This window comes from Syngnathus typhle, linkage group LG2 (assembly GCF_033458585.1).
Source record: "Syngnathus typhle isolate RoL2023-S1 ecotype Sweden linkage group LG2, RoL_Styp_1.0, whole genome shotgun sequence".
Classification (NCBI taxonomy): domain Eukaryota; kingdom Metazoa; phylum Chordata; class Actinopteri; order Syngnathiformes; family Syngnathidae; genus Syngnathus; species Syngnathus typhle.
This window is the reverse complement of record NC_083739.1, coordinates 21818368-21842877: the sequence shown is the minus strand read 5'-3', so window position 1 is coordinate 21842877 and position 24510 is coordinate 21818368. Positions and strand designations below refer to the sequence as shown.

Sequence of the window (24510 nt, the reverse complement as noted above, 5' to 3'; positions counted from 1 at the left end):
CCATGACCTCCCACAATGTGCAGCTGCCAGGTGTAGTTGTGAGTGAATGGGAGGGCAGGTGCATCCTGCAGATACAGAACCTCGTCTGTGTTACAGGGAGCTCTTGTGTCATGCAGGGTCTATTAGTTTTCTCACTGGGTACAATGTGAGCCCCGGGAGAAGAGCACTACTCTGAATGCATCGTCCATGGGAGGAGTCTTACATAACCACTCGTATAATGTCAATGAAAACTGCTCATTTCAAAGGAGAATGAGTAACGTGATAGAGTGAGCTTTGGTGTACCGGACCAGTGTGGTCACAAAGGAACACCTGAAAACAAAATTGGCGTAAAGATTACCGTAGTGACAACTGTCAGGATGATATGTTGAGATTTTTAATTGTTGCATTATTTTCATCCCAAAAGTGCAATAGTTTAGTGATTGGAGTTTGCGTCGTACTGAGAGCTGTTTCTAATGCCAGAAAATGTCCGAAAAGACCTCATGATGCTGTACAGTTCCACAGCACTGGAAATTGTATTACATGATGCTGAGCTTCTTAATTGATTAGATAGTGCATTTGTTTTGCATGTGCTGTGTGCATGTGCGTAAAGGGAGATGGCTTTCCCTTCCATGAATGTTTTTTCCCCAATCCCATTGCAGCCTGCCAGTTCACTCCCACCGCCACCGCCACGGAGCGTCTTGCTTCGCGCACGCGCCTGTGTGGGGTGCGGGAGCGCGCAGCCAGCAGTCTCATCGCCGCTGAGTGACTGAGGTGAGGAGCGAGCGAACAAACAGACGAGGATGATGCATTTTTTTTACTCGCTTTTCGCATAACTCGGGCACCTTCCGTGCCTCACCATCGGCCTTGTGGGTGAGACGACACTGATCGGGTGATCGATACTCGTCGATAATCTTCTACCAGACGGTCTTCTCCGTCGCTTAGGAAGACAAAGAGGAGTCCGGCGGAGGTAATGTGTGTCGTCTCCAGGGGTCCTCCATCATTTTTACAGCGGCCCGACCCCTTTTGCCCACTTTGGACTGTTGGACAGACGCCGGGCAGGAAGCCACTTCTTGTGAGGCAATGAACAGCTCTTGTGGAGAGTGAGCGGCTGCACGGAAGCATTGAGCGTGTTGTCAAAGGTGAGAATCAGCTCCACACTATATGACAGTTTAAGGATAAAATGCTTTTTTTCCCAGGTGACCATGGTGATTATTAATTACCACAACAATTGTTGTAACAGTTGCAAATAGGTTCGAGTCCAAACAGGTGGTGTCCTGCATGAAATGCGAAGACACGTGAACGCAGCATTCCTGCATCCAAAGCTAATTTGACCTATTTGGCTGATTGAATTAAAATTGATTTTTGTCGGATGCGAGATGAAAAATGACCCATTTGAGAGGTGAAATAACACACTGACAGCATACCATCCGTTAGTGTACCGTGCTGGGTCCAAGACGACAATCGCACGTTTGATAGTTGTGGGAAAACACTCCATCTGAAACAAATAAGCCAGAACAGGGCTGTTCTCTTGGAAGACAATGTGCTCCCACATGCAAATGTATTCATTTCTTATGTTGCTACAATCAAGGTTTAAAAATATTTTATTTGAAGTGTGAGAGGTTTCTTTTCAACATTCAGCATGCAAGCACACTGCCATAAGTTTTGTGTCTGAATAGGGACATGCTCGTGACAACCATAAAGAATAACTATATATAGTCAGGCTAACCTGAGAGGGAATTTTAAACTTGACTCTGCTGATTTACTACAGCATTGTTAGCCATGGGAAAAATAATTGATATACATCGATGCATCGTCAAAGTACTGATTTAGTGTATTTTTTGTATTTGTTTTTTTCTGGAGAGCCCTGACCACTGTCACCGTGCGTATTCTTTATTTACTGAACAAAATGAACATTTGAAAAACATATACATTTGACACTGGCATAATGATTCTTATGATTATGGTCAAATTCAATGCACTCCCCACCCCTCCTGTCAACACACCTTGACATCCCTTTTACTTTACCGTCACACTGCGCATGAAATCACTCAGTTCCGGAGCGGGTGGAATGATTTGGGCGGAGGAATTAGATAATAGATGGAAACTCAGTGGTGCTAATGTGAATGAACTTTTCCAACCCTTCAGGGGACGATTTACAAACTTATGGTGCTACTGTAGACTTTTGGAGCCTCTGAGACTCACTCCAGAACAGATGTTACCCCAAATTCAGACTGGAAATAAATCTTGCCCAATTGTATTTGAGTGCTTGTGGAGCATTCATGTATGTGTCGGTTGTCACAAACGTATTTAGGTCGTTTTGTTAGTAAACCCCAGTTTCTACAGTGTACCTTTTGGCTTTGACACGCAATATGGCAGTGGATCTTCGCCCAGCCTAGCTGCCAAGTCATTGCAACTAAGCAGTGGCTCTTGCTCTTGCACCAAGCCTAGCAAGCAGCTCATCAGCCTGTCTGCAGTCTGCACAAATGAACACATTATTGCCTCCTCCTCATTTGCAGGAGGGTTTTAAGATCCAAAACGTCTACTGCTGTGCATTGCATGTTCTTGTTGACTAAGTGCATCATTAGGCCTGTTATTTTATCACGATGAAAATGTAAAGCAAAAGTGTCGACGCGTCGGCAACTATAGCATGGGACATTCATGTCAGTGCAGAGGCCATTAGTGCACTCCAGATAGAGCGGATGCCATGTGGCCACGCAGGCTATAGATCATGTGACGCAGGCGCCTCCGCCACCAATCTCAGTGTTTCACGGGGCAAGTGTGACATTTTGTGTCTTTTGTGTTCCTGCTGTGCTTTCCTTCACTTGAACACAGAACATGTAGGCAACAATTCACATGGAGTTTTCTTGCATGAAAGAGTTTGTTTTCATTGCCGTTTGTTAAAAGTGTAAATATATCTTAACTCATTCACTGGAATCCAACCATTTAGTACTACCAACGAATATACAGTATTTGTCCAGTACTTGAGTTCAACAGGGATGCGTGGCAGAGCGTCAGGACGAGCTTGTCTGTGAAATTCAGATGTATGAACCATTACAACGACTAACAGATCCCTACTTGGCTTTCGGGTTGGGATCCGCACAGCTTGAAAACAAGAGCGAATCGCAGCTTGTCATGCCGATTGTGCGAGAAACAGCAACGCACTGCAAGTCTGTCAACTTTAGGCACCGCACACTTGAACAGAGTAAGTTCATGCATGGTACAAAGGGAACACGTGTCATGGAATTTGCTAGAAAGTCTGTGTCACGAATGTGAGAAAAGATGACACAGTTCATGAAGTGATCATGGAGTAAAAATGCTACACTCGTTCTTTGCAGTGTTTTGGTCATGCTCAATGCTCTATATAATGATTATTTTCCCCCCCATCAAGCCCCTTTTCAGTCTTTCTAATTTTGTTGTTTGAGACGCCATCACACGAAAAAAAGTGTCAAAGTCATTCTTCAGTTTGACATCAATCCAAACGAGTGTTTTTCTTGGACATCCGTAGGGAGTCTACTACGCCTTCCTAGGATTGTCTTGCATATAGTTTTGAAGGGTTCTTCTGGAACACTCTGCAGGTCCGTCCTCGAGGCCATCTAGACCACTTCTTCAAAATGATTCCCCTCGATGAGTCCCTTGAGCTTAGAAAACGGGGGGGGCAGGGGGGGGAGAATATCACGGGTCAGTTGAGTCGGAAGATTGCTCCAGCACAGCAACCAGGAACTGTCAGACGATTAGGGCATTGCAAGTGATGGATGTTGTTATGGTAGTATGAGATGTCCTGCTACATCTCTCACCTCTTTCCATGCACTGAGAGAAGCAAAGCGTAAATGTCTCAGCAGATGTGCTGCTTTATCATCTGACCCACATTGCTTTGAAAAATCGTTTGTGACATGAGGCTTCAGTTGTCAGCAAACAATTTCACTGATGAACACCCATTACGTTTGAGTTTGAAATTTCTCAACACGTTTCTTGTTTTCTCAGTTAATATTTCTGACATCTGCAGGAGGTGTACATCTATGAATATGCACAGTCTGATGCTGAATCAGGTTCAGATTTTCCAGCCCAGTTGGAGATCTGTGCTCAACTGCGTGCTATTCTTGTTTCCTAGCCTGTGGTGGTGGCGATGATGATAATAAGGCACAGTACATGTTTTTCTAAATAACAGACTTGGAGAGATTCTAATGGTGAGAATGGCCAGTTCGTGTTGAGACAACACCCCCCCTCCTGCCATATGGCTTACAGTGATCCTGCCTCACTCTTAGCTTGAGGTAGCTTTGCATAAACAGGAAGAAAGCCTCGGGTTACGTGATGGAAAATTCAGCGACTTCCTCTAAGAAGCTGGTGACCGTAACAAAGTGTTTACAACTGTCCCAGAGGGAAGGTGACCATTGTATTGTATTCTGGCATGCGTTTACAATACACCACTATTAGGAGAATGTCATCTTGCACCTTTGTCTTGTCTTCACATAAAAAGCCATAAAATAACTTGGAAAATAGCAGCTCTTAAAACAAATAAAGGATGGAAGCTGCACATAAGCAGATTCTTCACACTGATTGCCTTTAAACTAGTCTCATAGCCCAAGTCAATAAAAGACAAAATTATCTCTTTAACACTCTGGAGGACATTATGTTCATTGCAGAGAGTAGAAACAAGCACAGGCATTCAAATTCAAAGGGAAGCATACCTTTGTGTGCAATATCGCTGATATTTCCTCTCGATCATTTAATCAGGACGCATGTTTCGTTTAATGACATGTTCATCAATAATTTGAATCAAATGTTGGCAGTATGCGTCATATCTGATGAATTAGTTGAAGATTTTTGCTCGTAGGACCTAAATTTCATATAGTGAGCAAAGTGGGACAAAAGAGTAGGTCATATTTAAGCTTTCAGGTATGAGTGCCTCAATTTCATATTTAAAAACGTGTCTACCTCTGAAACAAGGTATATGTCATATTTTTACTTTTGAACTAACACCTTGGTGAAGTGTTGAATAATGAGAACGGCATCTCTGTCATTGCCATGGTGAATACCTGCCGTAGTTGTCCAACATATTAGTAGAGCAGCCAGGGCGCCACTCATGTTGCATTAGCGTTAGCATCAATGCCAGCATTTCTGTCCTCTTGTGTTTAGGGCTTGCTCAAAGTTGATGCAGCATTACTTATTCACAACACGAGATTGTCACACGCTGACTAGCGTTTGTTAGTGTTTAGGAAGTACATTCACTCGCTTGCTGAATTAGGCTATTCTATGAACCAAGGAAAAGGAATACAGCAAACCAAATGTGGTTTGCCTTTCCTCAAGAGTGGAAAGACATGATGGCCTTTACTCCAAATGACAAGATGACATCATGGAGAAATACACACTATAAATGACAGTCCGTTGCCCATGGGACTGAAGCAAGCATCTCCAGCTGCCAAAGAAGGAAAATAATAATTAATGTTGTGATTTTCCGAACTATGTTATGTAAGTAGGTCACTTGTATACATGACAAAAAAGCAAACCTTGGCGCTGGTTGAAACTGCGTTTCTTTGTTTCAGCCTCAAAGGGGTGATGCAGTTAATAAGAATCCTAACTGTGCTTAATTACATGTGAGCCTGATCAGGGCCACCTCGAATGGAAGATTAAGTCAAGAAATCTTGAAGTACCATTTTGTGCAAACTGTAGGGACTAACATTTGCACAAAATCTTGCCCCTCGCCCTTGTTAATGTTTTTGCGGAGACAGTTGGCTAACGAGCAGGTCCTGCACATGATTGGTTATGCCTGAAGGCATCGCTGCTGGACTCTGATAACAAGCTAATGAGCAGCAGATTGATTGTGTGGTGACCTCCGAGGGCCGACCTAATCCCTTCTCCTGTGAAGGAGAGCTTCTCTGTGTCAGTCTGTGTGGCTGACACTATGCACCACATGAAAACTTGTAATCCCGCCCTACTTCTTAGGCACTGAACCATCATTGTAATATACTCTTAAATAGTTGCTAATTATTCTCGATACAGGCACAAGATGACCACTGGATATTTAGCTTCTGACACCTGGCAACACTGCAATGCTTTTCAATGTCTATTAAATCAATGTAAAACACATCGAAACGGTGTCAAAACCAACCAGACCAACTGAAATGACAAAAAGAAGAATGTGTCGTTACTTCTCTATCCGTTGGCGTCTGCAGAATTCTCGTATCGCCAAATCATGTCCAAACATGGCAGTTTTGTTCATCCGATCAAATTGCGTCATTAAAAAGAGTGAGCCATTTTTAACACTTAAGATTGGTCCATAATTTGTAAAAGTAACACCCACATGTCTGGATTGACCAATAAAATGGAATATTGAAGAAAATACCAAATTCACTAAAATGTGACTTTTAGCCCGACACCAGCTTTATACAAAAGCAGGGATTTCAGATCTGTGGTCTCTATTTCATGTTCTTTTCGTCTCTATTTTTTGTCAGGAATAATTGTCATTTCCTAGCAAACTGTAGCCATCAGAGCTAATTGAAGAAATGCACTTGTTCTGCTACCACATCTCAAACAAAGCGCCCCATATGTCATGCTGACAAGTGGGTTGCCCCAGCGTATTTCATCAGGTCTAAACATAAATTATTTAAAGTGACTTTTCTCTGAAGTGATTCTTTGCAAAGACGGTCTGTTCTCAGTCACTCAGTCACTCACGGCTCTGTTATCATTCAGCTTCTTGAAGTTGGAGAGAGAAAATGTTTGAAAAAGAGGGTTAGTCAAGACTTTTAAGTTCTTCTTCTAGCTCCACTGCTGTTAGCAAGTCATTGCATGCACTTACTGAGGACTTCGAGAGGAAGTCGAGATGGCATCAAGTCAAACAGTTCATCTTGTGATGGTGCAGTTTGGAACGGTAAAGGCTGATGTTGTTAGTGCTTCTGGGCTATATGGTGATTGTAAGTGTCAGCCATGTCACAGTCGTAGTAGCGATCCCCAATGATGCTGACAAAAAATTGTAGCCTCTTTAACCTGGAGGAATTTTCGATACTTTTGCTGTAACTGCTCGTGTGCTGCTCATACAACAGAAACCCTGCACCTGGTTCAAGCTGTGGGAGAGCAGCTCAGAGCCTCACAACCAGCTGGGGAGCCCTGGATCAAAGCTGGGATTTTTGTTTTGTATATCCCCTGCCTGGTTTGATGTTTTGAATGCTTTGTGATAGTTTTGTAACATTGATGTGTGTGTTTGCTTTGATCGTCTCTATAGGGAATATTGATAGTCTTTTTTTGATCATCGTTTGTTAGAACTTTCGGTTTTGTGTGTACTTTGAGTCCCAGTAGTGTTCTACTTAAAATTCTTGAAAAGAAAGAAAGGTTTTTATGAGAAGAGTTAATTGAGTAGGGCTTCTGTTAACAGGCTGCACATTTGTTTTATTTGCTAAAAGGCAGTTTGAAGTAACTACGATATCACTTCAACTTGTAGGCTTTGCAAACTTCTCTTAAAGACTTCCAATTTGGAGCCACAGTAGATTGAGCTGTGATTGTATTTATTATTGGCCAAATAAAAGAGGGTCTCTTTTTTTTTTGTGAACTGTCACTGCAATGTGAAGGAGCAAATTGTAATTGATTATTTGTACAACTGTGCTTACCGTAATTTTCAGACTAAAAGTCGCTCCGGAATATAGGTCGCATTACCCATAAAATGCACAATAACGTGAAAAAAAAACATATAAGTCGCTCCGGAGTATAAGTCGCATTTTGGCGGGGAAATTTAATCGACAAAATCCAACACCAAGAACGGACATGAATGAGCAACAACAGGCTAAACGATAGGTATGCCAACGTGACATAAACACAAACAAAGAGCTGACAACGGACCTGACGTAACATTCAGAGTTATTAAAAAAACAATTACATAAGTAACACATTTATAAAACCACCTGTGTCACTCCAATTCATTAAATCCATCGATCGTCCTTTGTCAACAATGGGTGTGCGCCGCTGACGGCGCTTGCACTTCAAAATATTCCACAGGCCCATGTAACGATATATAAATTATATATCAAATAACTATTATATAAGCAATAATATTATCAAGCCATCTGTGCACTCTAAATCATTAAATCCATCGATCAAATTCCTCATCCATTGTCAACAATGCCGCGCGTGCGCCCTGACGTCAGCCTCGTCGTTATTCCACAGATCTACTATATAACTATATTGTAGCGTTAACAAAGTTCAAGGAAAGACGTGGGTTTGGTAAACGGCTCTTTATTTAACAAAACAAACTTCCAGGCGTGTGGCGGCATGGACTTCCAGCCACAGAGGTGGAAGAGAGATCCATAGAATAGGACCGGGCGGGCGTAAAAGCCATGACCGAGCCCCATCCACCGTCCCCGGACAGCCACCCGGCCGAGCGCCGGCCCCCGACTTCTATCCACGGAGGTCAAAGAGAGCTCCGTAGAGTAGGACCGGGCGCCATAATTGTTTTTCAAACCTTCTGTGTCACTCCAAATCCTTAAATTCTTCAAACTCTTTGTCCTCCGAGTCACTTAGAAACAAAGCCGCTAATGATGCCGGTAGTACGTGGGGCCCTTCGTCATCTTCCTCATCCCGTGATCAATCTTTGTCCTTTTTGTAAACAACCGCCGTGCAGCATGCGCTGCGCGCTGATTTCACTTGAAATTCAAATTACAGTAATCCCTTGCTACATTGCGGTTCGTTTATCGCGGTTTCACTTTTTTTTTGACAATTTTTGAAAAAATTCACATACAAGTCGCTCCTCATTATAAGTCGCCCCCCCCCCCAACCCAAACTATGAAAAAAAAAATGCGATTTATAGTCCGAAAATTACGGTAATTGGTTTTTGTACATGACCCTTTATTTTCTCACTTTTGTGAACATCCATCCATCCAGCCTTCTATTTTGTTCATTACCTTTCCCATTCAAGGTCAAAGGAAGAAGAGGCCTTACCCAGCTGACATTGGGTAGAAGGTAGACACCTTGGACCGGTCGCCAGTTGAGGCAGACAACCATTTTTACACTTGCAGTCACTAAACCCATGCTACCTGATTGCACGGAAGTCTGGCAAATGAACAACTACTGTACACCATCAATGACTCTCTTCTGCAAACACTGTTTGTGGCACTGATGATGCTGCTGATGAGGTCATTTCAGTGTCCCCTCTCAGGGGTACTGCCCCGTAGCCCGCAGCACATGAGTGTTTGGACAAGGCAAAAGACGGAGAATGAATGTGACAACATGCCCTGGCTGTGTGGCAAGCATTTTTCACCCCACAGTGGGAGGGACAGCATTCTATATCTTCTGGTGTTGGGGAGTAAATAGGGTTGTAAAAGTAGACCTTCACCAGCAGTGATATTTACAGTACGTGCATATTTTTTGTAGCTTGTTGTGACATTTTATTCTGTTTGACTATGCTCCACCCACATCCATAGCTCACAGTTATTTTCATTAATGCTTTAATATCTGTTATTTAGCTGTGCAAAAAAAACAAGAGTAAAATAAAAATGTGGCCAGTTTGCACAAGGAAAGATTTGTTTTTTGTACCCTAGGTATTTTTTGCCTGCTAGAACAAAGACGCATTTAACTATGTTGTTATTTCTACAATCACTTTATTTGTTGATGTACCTCTATGCCATTCACATATCCTAAACAAAATGTAACAAAGGAGGGAACAAACTGTTTGGTCTGTGTTAGCAGAAACATTAGCATAAAACAAACCCTCTATTGGATCCAACTTCTTAGGTTGGTCCAATTTTTAACCCCAAATTTTACGAGTGTATTGATGATTGTTTAACTTAAGCTAGTCTCATCCCAGTTATGAGGTTGTGTATACTTCATCCACATGATGGTCACTGGCTGTCACTTGCTTTTCTATCTTTGGCACACAAAGCGCTTCTCTCTGTTTACTTATTCATCTACTGATGACACACCATCAAGAGAAACAGCAGGTTCAGTGTCTTGCTCGAGGACACGTTGACATGGTCACAGTGGCTGGGGATCAAACCGCCAACTCTACCACTGATCCACGTCACTCTCAGTTTATTACTATATCTCTGAAAGATATTTTTTTACAGGTTATAGGTCACCTTAATAGTGTGAAAGGTTTTCACAAAACCCTGGCATTTAAACGGAGTGTGTGGACTTTTTATGTTCTCTGCTGCAGTGGCGTCTTAGTTGCTTGCGACGCTTTTCGAATCACTGTTCTGTCTGAAGTGCGACCAGTGAATGACTTTCTGTATGAACTGTAATCAAGTGTGATGATTCACATAATTAGTTGACGTGGAGGAAGGATTATGTCTAATGAAGGATTATTTTCAATGGGACTGACTAATGGCATTTGATTACATCAGCACACCATCACCTCTGTTTCTGATTACCAGGCAACCGGCCCGGATCTGCCACCCTCTTCCACTCGTGGCCCCACTGCCGTGTCCTCGCCCCTCTGTGGCCTTCCCATGTAGGATGCCTGCCTCGTCCGACGCCCTGCGCCCCCTCCTGCCCGTCACCACCTCCTCCTCCTCCTTGCGTGCGCCCGCTTTTGCCAACAGTTCATTGCGGCCCCCGAGGCTGTGCCCCGCCCCTCTCCAACATGGCGGATGACATCATCAACGCCAACACGTTGGCTTGGCTGGTCTGCTCGGGCGTGTCCATCCTGGCCAACACGTGGAGCATCCTCAGCGTCAGCGCAAAGCAGAAGAAGTGGAAGCCGCTCGAGTTCCTCATATGCACGCTGGCTGGGACGCACATCCTCAACATGGCCATCCCCATCACAATGTACTGTGTCATAACGCTGCGCCGTCAGCACTCCAACTATGAATGGAACGAGGGCTTGTGTAAGGTGTTTGTGTCCACCTTCTACACCCTCACCCTGGTCACCTGCTTCTCCGTCACATCGCTTTCTTATCACCGCATGTGGATGGTACGCTGGCCTGTCAACTACAGGTGAGACCCTAGCTTTTTTGATATTCTACTTTAAACAAATAAAACAAAAAAAATCAAGATACGTCCCATATTCGGCACATTGCGGGAACTGCTTTTCACATTTAAAAAAAAGAAAAAGCTAGTTTCCTAACAACTGCACATTTTTTCCACAAAATAAATTAAAAAAGCCACTTGCAGATGTGTGTGAATCAAGTTTTACAGCCAGCCTCGGAATTTAATGAATCATACAACTTTGATACTTGTGCACTCATTATCTGGTTGTGCATCATGGGTGGGTCAAAAATATGGACAGGAAAGTTCTTGTAGACTCAAAGTGTGCAACCTCAGGCATGCGAAACAAAAAAATTGAATGTCGGAATATAGTCCTTAACGGGTAATCTCACATGGGTACACAGTGTGTATTAGGTGACACTTGTCTCCAGCCAATGCTTCTGTTTGAGCTCACACCACGGAAGAATATTCCACAAGGAGCATCTGCCAGCTCTGGCTTTCAGCTACATTTGGCTCCAAACTAGAAATGATATTAACAAAGTGACACTGAATATGGAAAATTCCTGTTAGCCGACAACATGATCTAGCAGTAACACAGTTTGGCCTTGCAAGACTCTCGAGACATCTGCTATTCACACATAGCCGCTTGCTTTGCAATAAGATTTTGACACTATTTTTATCTCGGATGCATGATGGCCATTTTTGGACAGTAGGAATCTAATTTGTTTACATTAGGCTAAATGTATAACTATTTGTTACACAACATATTTTCTTTAGATGGGTTATCAAAAGACACCTTTTATGTGTTTTAACAATGATAGTTGCGTCACAGTATAAGACTTTTTGCTCTTATATAATTATTATGCCATTGCTGCAGCTCGCCTTGAGGCACTCCTCAAAGGTCTTTGGTTTTCTGCAGACCATCTGCTAACTGATGACGATTTACATTCTCATTTTGTGGTCAACAAGAGCACACATTACCCAAGATGACAAACACAGCATCCATAAACTGAAAATAAGAGTTTTGCAGAATGACAAATTTGTCACGTGGTGAGTGAGATGTGCAGAAAATAGTGCAGTGATACGTGGTGATGATCAAGACATCTCATCGTTACTCCAATGCTGAGAAAAAAAGAACGTGTGTGCTTCCAGGACATAATATGCATAAGACAGATAGATGCTCGCCGTTAACTCGAGTCCTTTTTGTGTGTCTAATTTCAAAAACATTCATTTGAACTTTTACAATGTTAGAGAGTTAGAGAGAGTCAGGTTCATTTCTGTGAGTGTACTTTGCAATGGTGTGCATTGGACAACTGCGTCATCAAAAATGGTGCTTACCTTGTTCAGTCAAAAGAGGAACAGCTCACTCGATGGAACGGGGCTGTTCTATATCACTGTGAACTACAAAAATAAACATTGTTTAATTATTAAATTATGAATTGCTGACTGTTCAAACCTGGACATTTAAGTCAACATAATGTTGGATACAATTCTTACATTTGAGTTTGGAAATGTAGGTAATCTTGTGGCCAGCTGGTATATTGTAAGTTTTATGCTTTTGTTACATTCCACCTTTCATTTCCTTTCTAATTGTCATTGTACTCGCCAGTTCATTTCAATTTTCAGTTACTTTACGACAACAGCAAAAACGCCACGTAAATGCTGTTCGTTTTTCATTCCAATGGTTCCATTTTGCCCTGCTGCCTTGTTTCTGACATTAACACACACTGAAGGCCTGAATAATGAATTTCAACCTTGTAGTTGGGCTGCTGCTCTCTCACAGCATCCACTGCCCTTTGCGAAGCTCATTCACGCAATAGATTCAAGCTGCTTAGTGATGCAATCTCACTGCTACATGAACTGGAGGCATATTGAGGAAAGGCTAGTGTTATTGCTCAAAGGGACAAGAAGACCTCCTTGTCTTTGTACAAAGCAGGAGAGGCCCTTCATTTTGCAATCATGTATAAAAAAAAAATCTTTCAAACGGATTAGGACATGGTAAGATGATAATAAAAGATTTGATTTGATTGTGGCACACACACATATATATATATATAAAATGTATAATAAAATGATGTCACCGTTAAAAATGCATTTAATTTGCCTAAGTCCGTAAGCATTTAAATGTCAGTCCACCCAGAGCGCGTATATTACATAAAAATACAAACATTTTTCTTGCCCTCCTGGCAGTTAAAATCAGAGGATGATGTTAATGTTTGTCAATTGTGGGCATGTGAAGCAAGCCCTTTGCGACTTTTCTTTGATTAAGTTCTATATACAGTAAAATAATTTGACTTGACTTTGACTTTTTCCTATTCCAAACCATGTGTTTGTGTTTCCAGGCTAAGCAACACCAAGAAGCAGGCGGTGCACACAGTGATGGGGATCTGGATGGTCTCTTTCATCCTGTCCACTCTTCCAGCAGTGGGCTGGCACGACACCATCGACCGCTTCTATACTTCTGACTGTCGATTTATTGTGACAGAGATTGGCCTGGGGTTTGGGGTTTGCTTCCTGCTCTTGATTGGAGGTAGCGTGACTATGGGTGTGATCTGCATCGGCATTGCTCTCTTCCAGACCTTCTCCATTCAGGCAGGCCACAAAGCGGACAAGAACAAGTTTAACGTCCCCACCATTGTGGTGGAGGATGCCCAGGGCAAGCGCAGATCCTCCATTGACGGGTCAGAACCTCTTAAGACTTCGCTGCAGATCACTTACTTGATCAGCGGTATTGTCTTCATCTATGACTTTCTCACCGGCTTCCCAATACTGGTGAGTTCACCGCATTTGCTTATTTTAAACTTATTTTTGATCTTCAGCAAAACATTATGTGATGTATATAGGTGCTTTGTGATGCGACTTTTAATTTGTTTTGCGACCATGTTAGGATTGAAAGCACCTCGTGTGTATCCAAAATCATCACTCCCCATTTAAATGACGTGGAATCAATTCAATCCGTTTCAGCTCCTACAAATCATAAATTCCTTTTCTTTTTCTTTTTCTTTTTTTATGAGGTAAAATGCACTCAACATGTTTGTCATTTTTAAAAACCCACACACCAATCACATTTGTTCTTCATTGTTCTTCAATTTATTACAGCAAATATCCTTTTTCTGTCTAACCAATCAAACTGACTGCAGAATGATGATCAAATGATATGATGTTGAAACTGCTCTTTTCCATTTCACCATCTCGTCATTGCTCATTGTTTGCAGTTTGCTTGGAAAGACATTAAACAGGACGACCTGATGGTGCTGTGGCGCCATGCCACGCTGCTTTATTATTTACATAAACCTAAATGCTCATCCGAAAGTAGGCCAGACTCAGTGCTTATGGATGATGTGTATTTTTGCATGAAGTCATATCGTGTGTGAGTGTGTGGGCCCATTAAAGGGAGAAAAGGTTAGTTCGGAAGGCAGGGATGGCTGTAGTGTCAAGTCACTCTCCACAACTTCAACAAGAGTCCTTGAAGCTCCTTGTCAACAAATTTCAACATCTACCCATTTGGCTTGCAAATTCCAGCCTCGGGCCCTCATTCATTTTTTAGAACCCAAATCATCGTGTTTCCGAGAGCATGGAGCCAGCTTAAGACTGCTTACATGTAATACTAAAAGCCAGACCTGTAAGCCTGTATTCAGCAAATGTTCTGCGATAATATATAATATATCAGAACACCGGCAAGTTCATTTTTGTAAGTTGAATTGAATCATTTTTTGCTGTTTTGTTCATGTGCTGTGTGTGCTGTTCTCTTGCTTGGTTTGAGAAAGGTAATGCAGTACTGCACAGTCTGTTTATACAGTGTGTCCTAAATAGAGGGGGGTCATAGTGATGGAAGATTATATTTAGTGACACAAAGAACAAAATCTCTCGTCACCAAATGTAATGAGCCATTTAAATGCATAGGAATAACAAACACACGAATAAATGTTCTCAGATGCTCATTTACACTTGTGTGATGATTCACACACTCAGCAATAGATTTGTAGTGGGAGCAAAATTGGATTTCATGTTTGGTAGAGCCATAAAGATTCAGAAGAAAACAGCATTTTTTTTAATAGCACACCCTCAGACAAGTATATATATTTTTTGCCAGTGTGCTCAAACACAAAATTTTGAAATAAAGTGTTGGCTTCACCCTGAGTCAAATAAATTATACCAATACACATCTGATCCTGCTGAAAAGCATCATAAATAATCATAAAGAAAAGTAATATATAAATAGATATAAAGTCTGCTTCACAGTCCAAACTCTCAGAGCACCCTTGTCATAAGCACTCATAATAATAAACTTAGGGATGCAAGTAATTGTTTGTGATTTATGTGCACATTGATTTTATGAAACATGATTTCAAATTCCACGAGGCAGTTCATGTTTATGCATCTAGCCACTTCCTATTTCACTTCTCTTCATCGTGGTCGTGGGTGAGCTGGCCCCTATCCCAGCTGGGCTCCAGCAAGACAAAAAACACAATTTGTGCTCACGGTCACGCCTATTCGAGTACTTACTAGTTTCTTGAATGTGTTTGGAAGTTGGCGGACCCTGAGAAAACATATGCTAGCATGGGGGTAACATAAAAACTCAACAAACGAAGGCTGGATCCTGGATTTGAAATTTCAGAATTGTGAGCCAGTGTGCTAGCCAATTTAAACAAATAAACACTGTCACCTCGCAGTCCGTGATTTTTTAAGTGATACAATGCTGTGTTATGTCAAAAATGGAAATTAAACTTTGTTTACTTTATTTTTAATGAAAACAAACAAATACCGTTTTTTTCCATGTATAATGCGCCCCATGTATAATACGCACCCTAAAAATGGCATGTCGTTGCTGGAAAAAAAGCCTGTACCCATGTATAATACGCAGCCAAATCTTGACTCCTACTTAAGTCCGTAAACGTAAAATCATTTCAGGAAAATGATCATCTTTGGGAACAACCGGATGTTATTCTGCCGGTCAGTATTACTGCGCATGCGCTAGCAAACTCGATAGCGAAGAAATGTTTCGGATTTGTGTAGGGTACATTGTGACAGCAAACGAGCAGGTGATCAAGCAAGCGTCTGATACGAGAGCATCGTGTTCGTATGGAGCGTGTTTGAAGGGAACAGCAGCGAAGAAAGGAACAAGGCAAAGTGTTGTGAAATAAAATATTACCTGTAATACGCATTTAGGTAGAGAACTGAACTCTCGCTCTTTATATACCTGACGTGTCTTGCTATATTAAAAAAAAGGAAAAAATTTTTTTTACCCATGTATAATGCGCACCCCAGATTTTAGGACAATAAATTAGTTAAATTTTGCGCATTATACATAGAAAAACGGTAAATAACATCATGTGGTCTGACTGACTTTGAACCTGAACTAATCTATTTTTCTTTTAATTTATTTTTGGATTGTGATAAGTGGCTTTTTATTGCTAATGATTAGATACTAATATTATGAATATAAAAAATCTATTTTTAATGCCCTCCAACAGTCGTATGGTAAACTTGTGTGTGCTTTGTTTTATGGTCTCCACAGGTGGTGAGCTTTGCCAGTCTGAAGTTCGACCGCTCTTACAACTGGATGGTTGTGTGTGTGCTTTGGTGCTCCATTGTGCAGTCCATCTTGCTGCCCATGTTCCTTTGGGCTTGTGACCGCTATCGGGCCGACATCCGCATGGTGTGGGACAAGTGCGTGGCCATCATGTCCAATGACGAGGTGGACGAGGGTAAGTTCCCCTTACATTCAGGTGTCCTCTCTTTTTCTCCCAACCTAACTTCCCAGCATCCTTTGTCACTCCCTTCTCTTGACCCAAAGACATCAATGTGGTGGATGATTTGTGTTTCTAAAGGCCCTCTGAACCTTGGACCACGCCCAATGTGTCACTTGTAGATCTTTTTGTTCTTCTTTTTTTACATGGCCATGGAGAAGATTATGCAAAACCTTTTTCACTATTTTTGTCAGCCAATGTTTTGTTTCTATTTTGCTTATGTTTTATTGCTTGGTCCATTCTCCCCCCCCCCCCCCCTTTCCTTGGTGTCCTTACAGGTTGGTGAGGATAGGGGTTAGAGCACCACCTTTGTGGATGGAGATTGATAAAAACCAGATGTAATAATTTGCATGTGATCATTTAAATTCAATTTGGATCAAAACGTACACTTAACTTTGGGGCTCTCATGCTGTTAACTATTGTAGTTTTTTGCATACAGTGGAGTTTGATGAGTAGTATTGTAGAAAAGGAAGTGAGAACCAAGCTCATGTTGGATGTTTAGCTTGCATTAACACACAGCCATCGCACTTTCTGTACATGGAACCAAAAGATAGACCTTAGTGTCGGTTGTTCCTATAAATTCAAAGACCTCTAAAGATAAACTCCATCTGACTTGACGAGGCCAAGAGGAGCATCAGTTTATGAAAAGCCAATCAAGCTAATGGTACTGTTTTGCTGCTTATACATCCTTAATATTTAACGAGAATTGGAATACCAAAATATATTTTGGGGATTTATTCCCATGAAGTCAAATGTTATCACGTGACCTCCAATATTAAAGGTCTATTTATCAAGCATCTGTGGTCACTACTATTCCCTACTTAAATTTGCTTCTCCATATACATGAGCACCATGTGAAAAAAAGTGTCTGATTGCTACTCAAAGGCCAAATTTACCTCACAGCTCTTTATTCACTCCATTGCTTTTAAAACGAGTTATTTTGGCTCGTAACAACGGGACGATAAAATAAAATGTTTGCCATTTATTTGGACCAGAAAACTAGGAAGCATAAAATCACTTTGATGCCATCATTATGGTCATGTTACCCTCAAGTACAGCGTTGCCCCATGTTTTGGCGATTATTCAAATTTTATTTGATATTCCGACTGACACGTAGCAGAATCAGGCTGAGATTATAGGGTCATATTATAATCATAAAAAAGAAAACAGTTGTTGGACATGATCATGTGGACTAACAACATATGCATATTAATATTTTGTCTTACGGTTTAAGAGGATCTGCATCCCACACAACTCTCCCCCCTTGCCCTTACGCCTTTCACCTTTTAAACATGTTGAGCCCCCTGGTGTCAGTCATCAGAAGTGCATGTTGTCCAGTTAGAGGTCATGTAACAACAGCAACACGGGGTAGCCAATATTTTGTGTGATAATTAACACCTCCAGTTCTCTGTTTTCTTTTTCCAGAGGGCTTGCCATGTATAACTCATCACAGTTGTATGTATAAGGATTTTCCCTTTTTTTTTTTTTTTTTTTAACGAAGCTGCTGACTTGCATGCCCACCTGCCTGTGCAAAAAAAAATGCTATCGTCCATCCCTTTGGCACAGTTTTCCCTCAAATGCAGCATTTTACAGCCAAGCTCAACACATCCTAAATTAACTCCAATGTTCTAATTGGGGTATTTTTCTCTGGTTTGTGTTGATTCCTGCATTCAAAAAGTGAAAGAGCAAGTTCTGAGCTAAAGTCAGTCCCGCAGGACAAAGTTAAAACAAAAGGCAAACTAAATCAGAAAGCAATTGAACTTGTCACTATTTTCTATTCGTCTGTCTGTCTGTCTGTCTTGTGAATCCGTTGCTATCTAACCCTGACGCTCGTGCTTTTCTGCACTTTGTAGAAAACAGCCAAGATGGAGGAATTCATGTCGACTTAATATATGACAGACCATATGACTATAGCTCAGCGCCTGAAATTGTGACCGTAGACCGTAATGCCAAGTATGAGTTCTCAACCTTAGAAAGGGGGGTCCCGCAAGGGTATCCAATGAGGGAACAGCAGGAAGATAAAATGCAGTATTTGCAGGTATATTCTTTTATTGATTTTCTTCATTTCTTTTTACTTGATCACAATACCTATTTTGAATGACACTTCATTGCTAATGTGCATGGTCAAATGGCATTGCGGGCCTTTAACAGAGATTGTGATGCTATCAGATATATACCATGTGATTGGTGTGCGTACGTGTGTGTGCTTTTTACCTGATTCCGAAATCTATCCCGGATGCCCAATGTTTAGTAAATAAGACCATTGGCACTCCCAGATTGAAAGGTGTTTGAACAGTGATTTATGCCTTTATGCACCACCACAATTGATTTGAAACAAAATAATCAAGATGAGCTGAAGCGTTAACCTTTCATTTGAAATATTTCATCAAATGATGACATTTACCATTCAGGATTCTCCCACTACTCCCACTCATTCAAGAGGAGGCAGATACCATTTTTTTGAGTTAAGGTTAATCCTGAGCTGGCAGCTACTGATAGATCAATGCATTCTAATGCAAAACAATTAACTGGTCAACAATACAGGAACAGCTCAAAGAGCACCACATTAAAGGGTCGAACCGACTCGTGGACAAGTGAACTTTAGTCCTTCACATAAATGTATAACAGTAGCAAACGCGAGAGTCTTCATCTATGTATGTTTGCATGGGTGAAAATGCAAAAATAAACTGGTTGGCTAAGCCCTTAGGACTTAGCTTTACTAACTTTCTCTATCCCGATCACTGCTTGTCTTATAGCTCAATTGAAATAATAATATGAATGCATCGGATTTATATGACGCTTTCTTTGGGCACACAATTACAACTACAATTAGCCTAACGGCAAGTTGTATTTTTTAATCATTTATTTTCATTGTTTTTATGCCGGTCAGTTGAAATGTGTGGCATCTGTCAAGCTAGACGAGCATTCCACTTCATCTGACTTCACATCCAAGTCTTGAAAAGTATGCGTAATTCGAATGTCCAACTACTTATAAGCCCCAGAAAATTGATATAATATGTCTGTCCTTCATGAAAGCTAAATGCTGAATACATTTTGGTTGTTTTATTTCAAATCAATCGTGGTGGTCTATTATAAACCAACAAACAATCCATGGTTCTTTTCAGATGGAATACAGCCTTCTAGGGCAACTCAACAACTACTGATCATCATTTTTTTTAATTCCATAATAAATTATTTAGACAAACTTGTCTTGTATATACAATACATTAGAGTTGCTCTGAGGAGATATGTTGGGCAAACTTGAACTGATGAAATTCACTTGCTGAGCCTGGCCTGGAAGACTGTTGATGATGTAACTAGAGAGAAAAGTTATGCATCTATTTTTTTTTTCTTTCCCATTTTTACAATTGCATCTCAACACTGTGCCATCTTTGTCAATTTAACTTGACAGGGGCTTTAGTTCCGGTCTGCAGTCCCAGCAATGTACTTTTACTAGGGTCACTTGATTATTAGATAGCAAAAGAAATTGACCTTGAGGACATCTTCATTGAATGAAACAGAGATGCATACAGTAGCCATCACTTCAGCCATACTTCTCCCATTGTTTGTGTCTCAAGGCTCCCATTTAAACATAAGATGATAACTGCATGAGTAGCACCACCGTCCTTAAGTAGCACATTCAGATAATCTGCTATTTGCCTTCAGTTTAACCTTGATTGTATAATAAAGCCTCTGTGGCTTTTTATTTTTGTATTATTTTGTGCGTAACCCCCCCCCCCCCCCCCCTTAACGTGTCCTGCATTTCACATCACTTGTCATGCTTGTGCTGCCCTCTGCTGTGGAACCCCTCACAGTGCTACTGTATCGTCTGCTGTCTCACTTTTTCTCTGAATTTCACGAAAAAGCCACGACAAGGGTGAAGGCTGACGTGAACCTTGTGACTATGACGTCAGCTTGACAAACACCCTCCTTCTCTCGCATAAGTTATCAGGGCAAAATCGAATGTGAGTACATTATGTTAGAAGATACACAATTGCGATACAGTTTATAAATCCTGATCCACCGACCGCAATGTGATGAAAAGGTGTACAAACTAATCACATCCATTGCGAGAGGCTCTATGAACAGTTCTTAGTCACGTTGCTTGGTATCAGAGAAGCATTAATTTACTGTTGAAAAGAAATATAATGTAATTAGATTAGATGTTTTTATATTTCAGGTTTAAGTATGGGCTGAATGTGTAGAGTCATAATGTAGTAGATCTCTATTAGTGTTTCCCAACATTTATGCCTATTAAGCCAAGACACATAATACTTTACAAAAAAATGCACCAGCACAGCACCAGACAAAAATGTCGCAACAAATATAGGCCTATCTGTACAAAGCTGATATTGTGTTGAATGAATGCCAACAGGTGGTTTGCACACTCTGCCATCTCGTGGACGCACATTTAATCTTCACCGTATGTTGCTGGCATTTGTAAGAACGTCACCCAATCATCTTACTGGTGTGCAGTCCATAAATGAAGGATATGTTTCAAATGCGTTTATTCAATATCCTTTATTTCCAGCTCAGGTTTATACTAGAAGGCCAATTAGTGGGAAAAAAAAACCCCACTAATCAATACAAGGCGCACTTTGCTTATGTGTCCTTTAGGTATTCTTTTAATGCACTGCAATGTTTCATGAGTGACAACAAAAAGTACCTTCAGACAAATTGGTTTTGTTGCTGTTGTTGTTAATACTTCCCCCCTTTAAAACTTTTGTATTTGAGCCTCTGATGAGGCGATCATACATTTATTGAGGTTCAGAGTCAAATCGGAAGGAAACCATAACTGCGATGTGGGCCGCAACAAAAATGAGGTTGACGCCCCTGCTCTAAGGTCTTTGCGAAAGAAATACCTGACTATTGCGTCTTGGCTGCGGGCAGTCTGTAGCCACACATAAAGCACTTTTCTCCATGTTTTGCGTCCAGGTGCCCCCTACAAGAAGATACTCCCACGACGAAACCGACATGTGGACCAACGACCGGATACACCCCTCCTACCTTCACCGTTGGGGCTCCAGCGAGGACATGATAGTGAGTGGCCGCTACAGCTCCACCTTGCCGCGCCGCGAGAGGCGCAAGAACAGCCTGGTCTCCTACCACGAGGAGAGCCACCACCACCATCATCATCAGCAGCAACAGCCGCAGCACCTTCATCGCAAGCGGCGGCGCTCTGAGGACACGTACTCTCTCAAGCACCTGCCGCGCGTGGCGTGCGGTGTCTACGACTACCGCGACGACAATCCGCGCTGCTTCAGCCGCGACGAGGTCATCAACTTTATCGACGAGACGCCGCTGCCGAGCCCCAGAAACAGCCCGCGGCGCGCGTCCTGCACCGTTGCCCTCATCCCCGACGTGTACGAGCGCCACGCCGTCATCCTGCCTCACTTTGCGCTCACTGACTTCGAACGCGAGCCTCACGCGCTCAGGCGTCTTTCGGAACACAAAAGCTCGCCCGATGGGACGAGCTGTCACGGGAGGTCCGGGAAAGGGGGCCGGGAGGTAGGCTCGCCTGCGAGGCTCACCCGACAAATTCCCCCACCTGCTTGTAGGTCCAAGGCGCGTGCAGCGGACGACTGGTCCCTGCGCAGGCAGCCGAGCTTGGGGGACAGCAAAGGAGGCACAAACAGTTTTGTAAGAACACCCTCGGCATCCTCTTCGGGATATATCACCTTTCACTCAGATTCCGGTGGCTCTGCTTCCTGAAACAACATTTCCCTATAAATTGTGACTTTGTCTTTGGTTTCATCGCGGCCACTCCTTTTTTGAAATTTGTGCAATGACTGTTTAACCCTCCTGTTGGACCTGTTTCATTGGTCCACCAAAAAATGTTCGTGCTGCATGTTTAAACCGTAACAAAATAATTAAAACACACACACACTTTTGCACACTGACTTCAACTTGAGTGCACAACAACTAAGAAGTTGTGACCATGTTTAACTCTTCACCCCGGTCAAAATAATGACTCCAGCCTTTGGTAAAAGTCTTCTGAAGTGCCACAGCTATCCAACTAGGAAAAAAATCCAGCATTTCTTTTTTGTGCCATGACTTTTTCTGTTGTTTGAATGGCAACAGGTTTAACATATCTCTTACTATCTAGTGGAAGAGCATTTTATTGTTCTGCCTGGAACAATATGCATTCATATATTGATGAATTCTAATTGATGGCAAATCGGGAATTAAACCACAGCACAGTGACTCCAAACACCCTGCAGTTGATCTCTGTGTACTCATTACACTTTTTTTTTTTGTAAACAGGCCTTCCACATTTGAACACATTTGATGACATTTAACCTCAACAGCTTAAACCCTTTCCAACTGCAACATTAGCTACTTTTTTAATAAAGCAGTACATGGACAAGTACAAAAGTAACTATTTGTATGCTGTAAAAACACAAAAATGGCATTTGCTACCGCTTTGGCCCCATCTGAAGAGAATGTTGTTTCAAAATTGTCAGTATTTTTCCTGCCACACTGACATTCAAATGATTTACCACGATTACTGTTCTACCAATAGCATGTCTGTCAGTATTGACAAGGCATTGATTTGCCTAGAGCATGAGACAATTACACTCCTTGCCCCTCAGCTTATATCGTCTGAGTGGGAACCCAAATCCTCTACCCATTGTATTATGTAACATGCCCCCCCCCCCCCCATTTTACAATGAATAAAGACTTCAAAACAATGGACGCTTATTAACAATATTTGGCTTGCTTTCACGGGCCATAAAAAAAATAATTGAGTGGAAGGACTTGAGTTTGACACCGGTGGTTCACACAACCAAATCTTGAAAGATCTTAGATCCAAACATAAACATAAGTTCAAGACACAGATGAAGTTTTTTCCCTTTTGAATTCTCCATAGGTTTAATCTTTTATGGAATATAACAGGAGGGTTAACAATCCATCTGCACATACTGTATCTACTCATGTGTGATTGTGAAACCGGTGGCTCTTCACCTTTCACATTCCAGAAGCTTCATTGAGGACATGTTTTGTTCCAGCACTTACCACATATGTGAATTCTTTCAAGATGACATACACATCTTCTTTATGCTCTTTGATGTTGTTACCTGTAAAATGCTGAAGATATACGGTACATCGAGGAGCTGGACATTCTGGAGATTTTTTTTTCTTGTATTACTGTACTCCAGCTTTTGTTCCCCGATAGATTGTTTCCTGCTCATATGCCTGCACATAATAAATTCTCCAGATTCATTCTGCTAATGATGTTCAACTTGTTCCCAAATGGTACAAAAACATTTTTCATGTTAAGTAAGAGTGGTGGTCCCAAACTCTGTCAATGATGTTGGATGTGATGCCATCAAAGGTGAGGGCCCAAAATTCCTTATTATAAAAGGGAAGCCAACTTTTAAATCAGGTTGGGAAGGTGCCGCCATTTACAAGAGGGAATTACATTTTACACTTGTCTATTGTGCACTAATAATCCATTTCCATGTGAAACGTTTAAAAAATAAAATGGTCAAACAGCACAGTCGAAACTATAGCAATGAAAAGCCAATCATTGGAAATGACGGTTGGAAAAGAAGTTTTATAACAACATATGCAAAGGTAATGAATATCAAGAGTTACATTAAACCATTATCCAATGGTTGTACGTTCGTCCATCTTCTGTTTCAATGATCAGTTTTCTTGTTTCCTATATTAGTGCACATTTGTCATTGCAATATCAAATCACATTCCTCTTTGTTAAATGTTTGACTTTCTATTGTATTTACAATCTGAATATAGAATTTTGTATCGTAGTCAAAGATTCATGAGCCAATGAATGATGTTTATGTTATGAGTTCCTGGACGACGACTTTGTTTGAAAAAGGTTGTGACTGATTAAATTTACAAGATGATTCAA

General features: G+C 41.5%; 1 protein-coding gene across 2 annotated transcripts; it reads left to right on the top strand.

Moving 5' to 3' along the window:
* The first annotated feature begins 262 nt into the window (after nucleotides 1-262).
* LOC133150307 (probable G-protein coupled receptor 153) lies at nucleotides 263-24510 on the top strand. 2 transcript variants are annotated; one of them, XM_061272754.1, is made up of 7 exons: nucleotides 263-946; nucleotides 1028-1118; nucleotides 10332-10893; nucleotides 13227-13656; nucleotides 16403-16592; nucleotides 18488-18672; nucleotides 21570-24510. In XM_061272754.1, the coding sequence occupies exons 3-7, from the start codon at nucleotides 10541-10543 to the stop codon at nucleotides 22344-22346; spliced, it is 1935 nt and encodes a 644-aa protein (XP_061128738.1). In that variant the 5' UTR covers nucleotides 263-946; nucleotides 1028-1118; nucleotides 10332-10540; the 3' UTR covers nucleotides 22347-24510. The 2 variants fall into 2 exon arrangements, with proteins under 2 accessions (XP_061128738.1, XP_061128737.1); XM_061272753.1 differs by having other exon boundaries at nucleotides 263-1118.

Bases quoted from the DNA above. Each gene is read 5' to 3' on its own strand.
- LOC133150307 (XM_061272754.1), top strand. From the start codon at position 10,541: ATGGCGGATGACATCATCAACGCCAACACGTTGGCTTGGCTGGTCTGC. The intron at 10,894-13,226 runs GTGAGACCCTAG...TTGTGTTTCCAG, and splicing joins CGCTGGCCTGTCAACTACAG to GCTAAGCAACACCAAGAAGC. The intron at 18,673-21,569 runs GTATATTCTTTT...TTTTGCGTCCAG, and splicing joins ATAAAATGCAGTATTTGCAG to GTGCCCCCTACAAGAAGATA.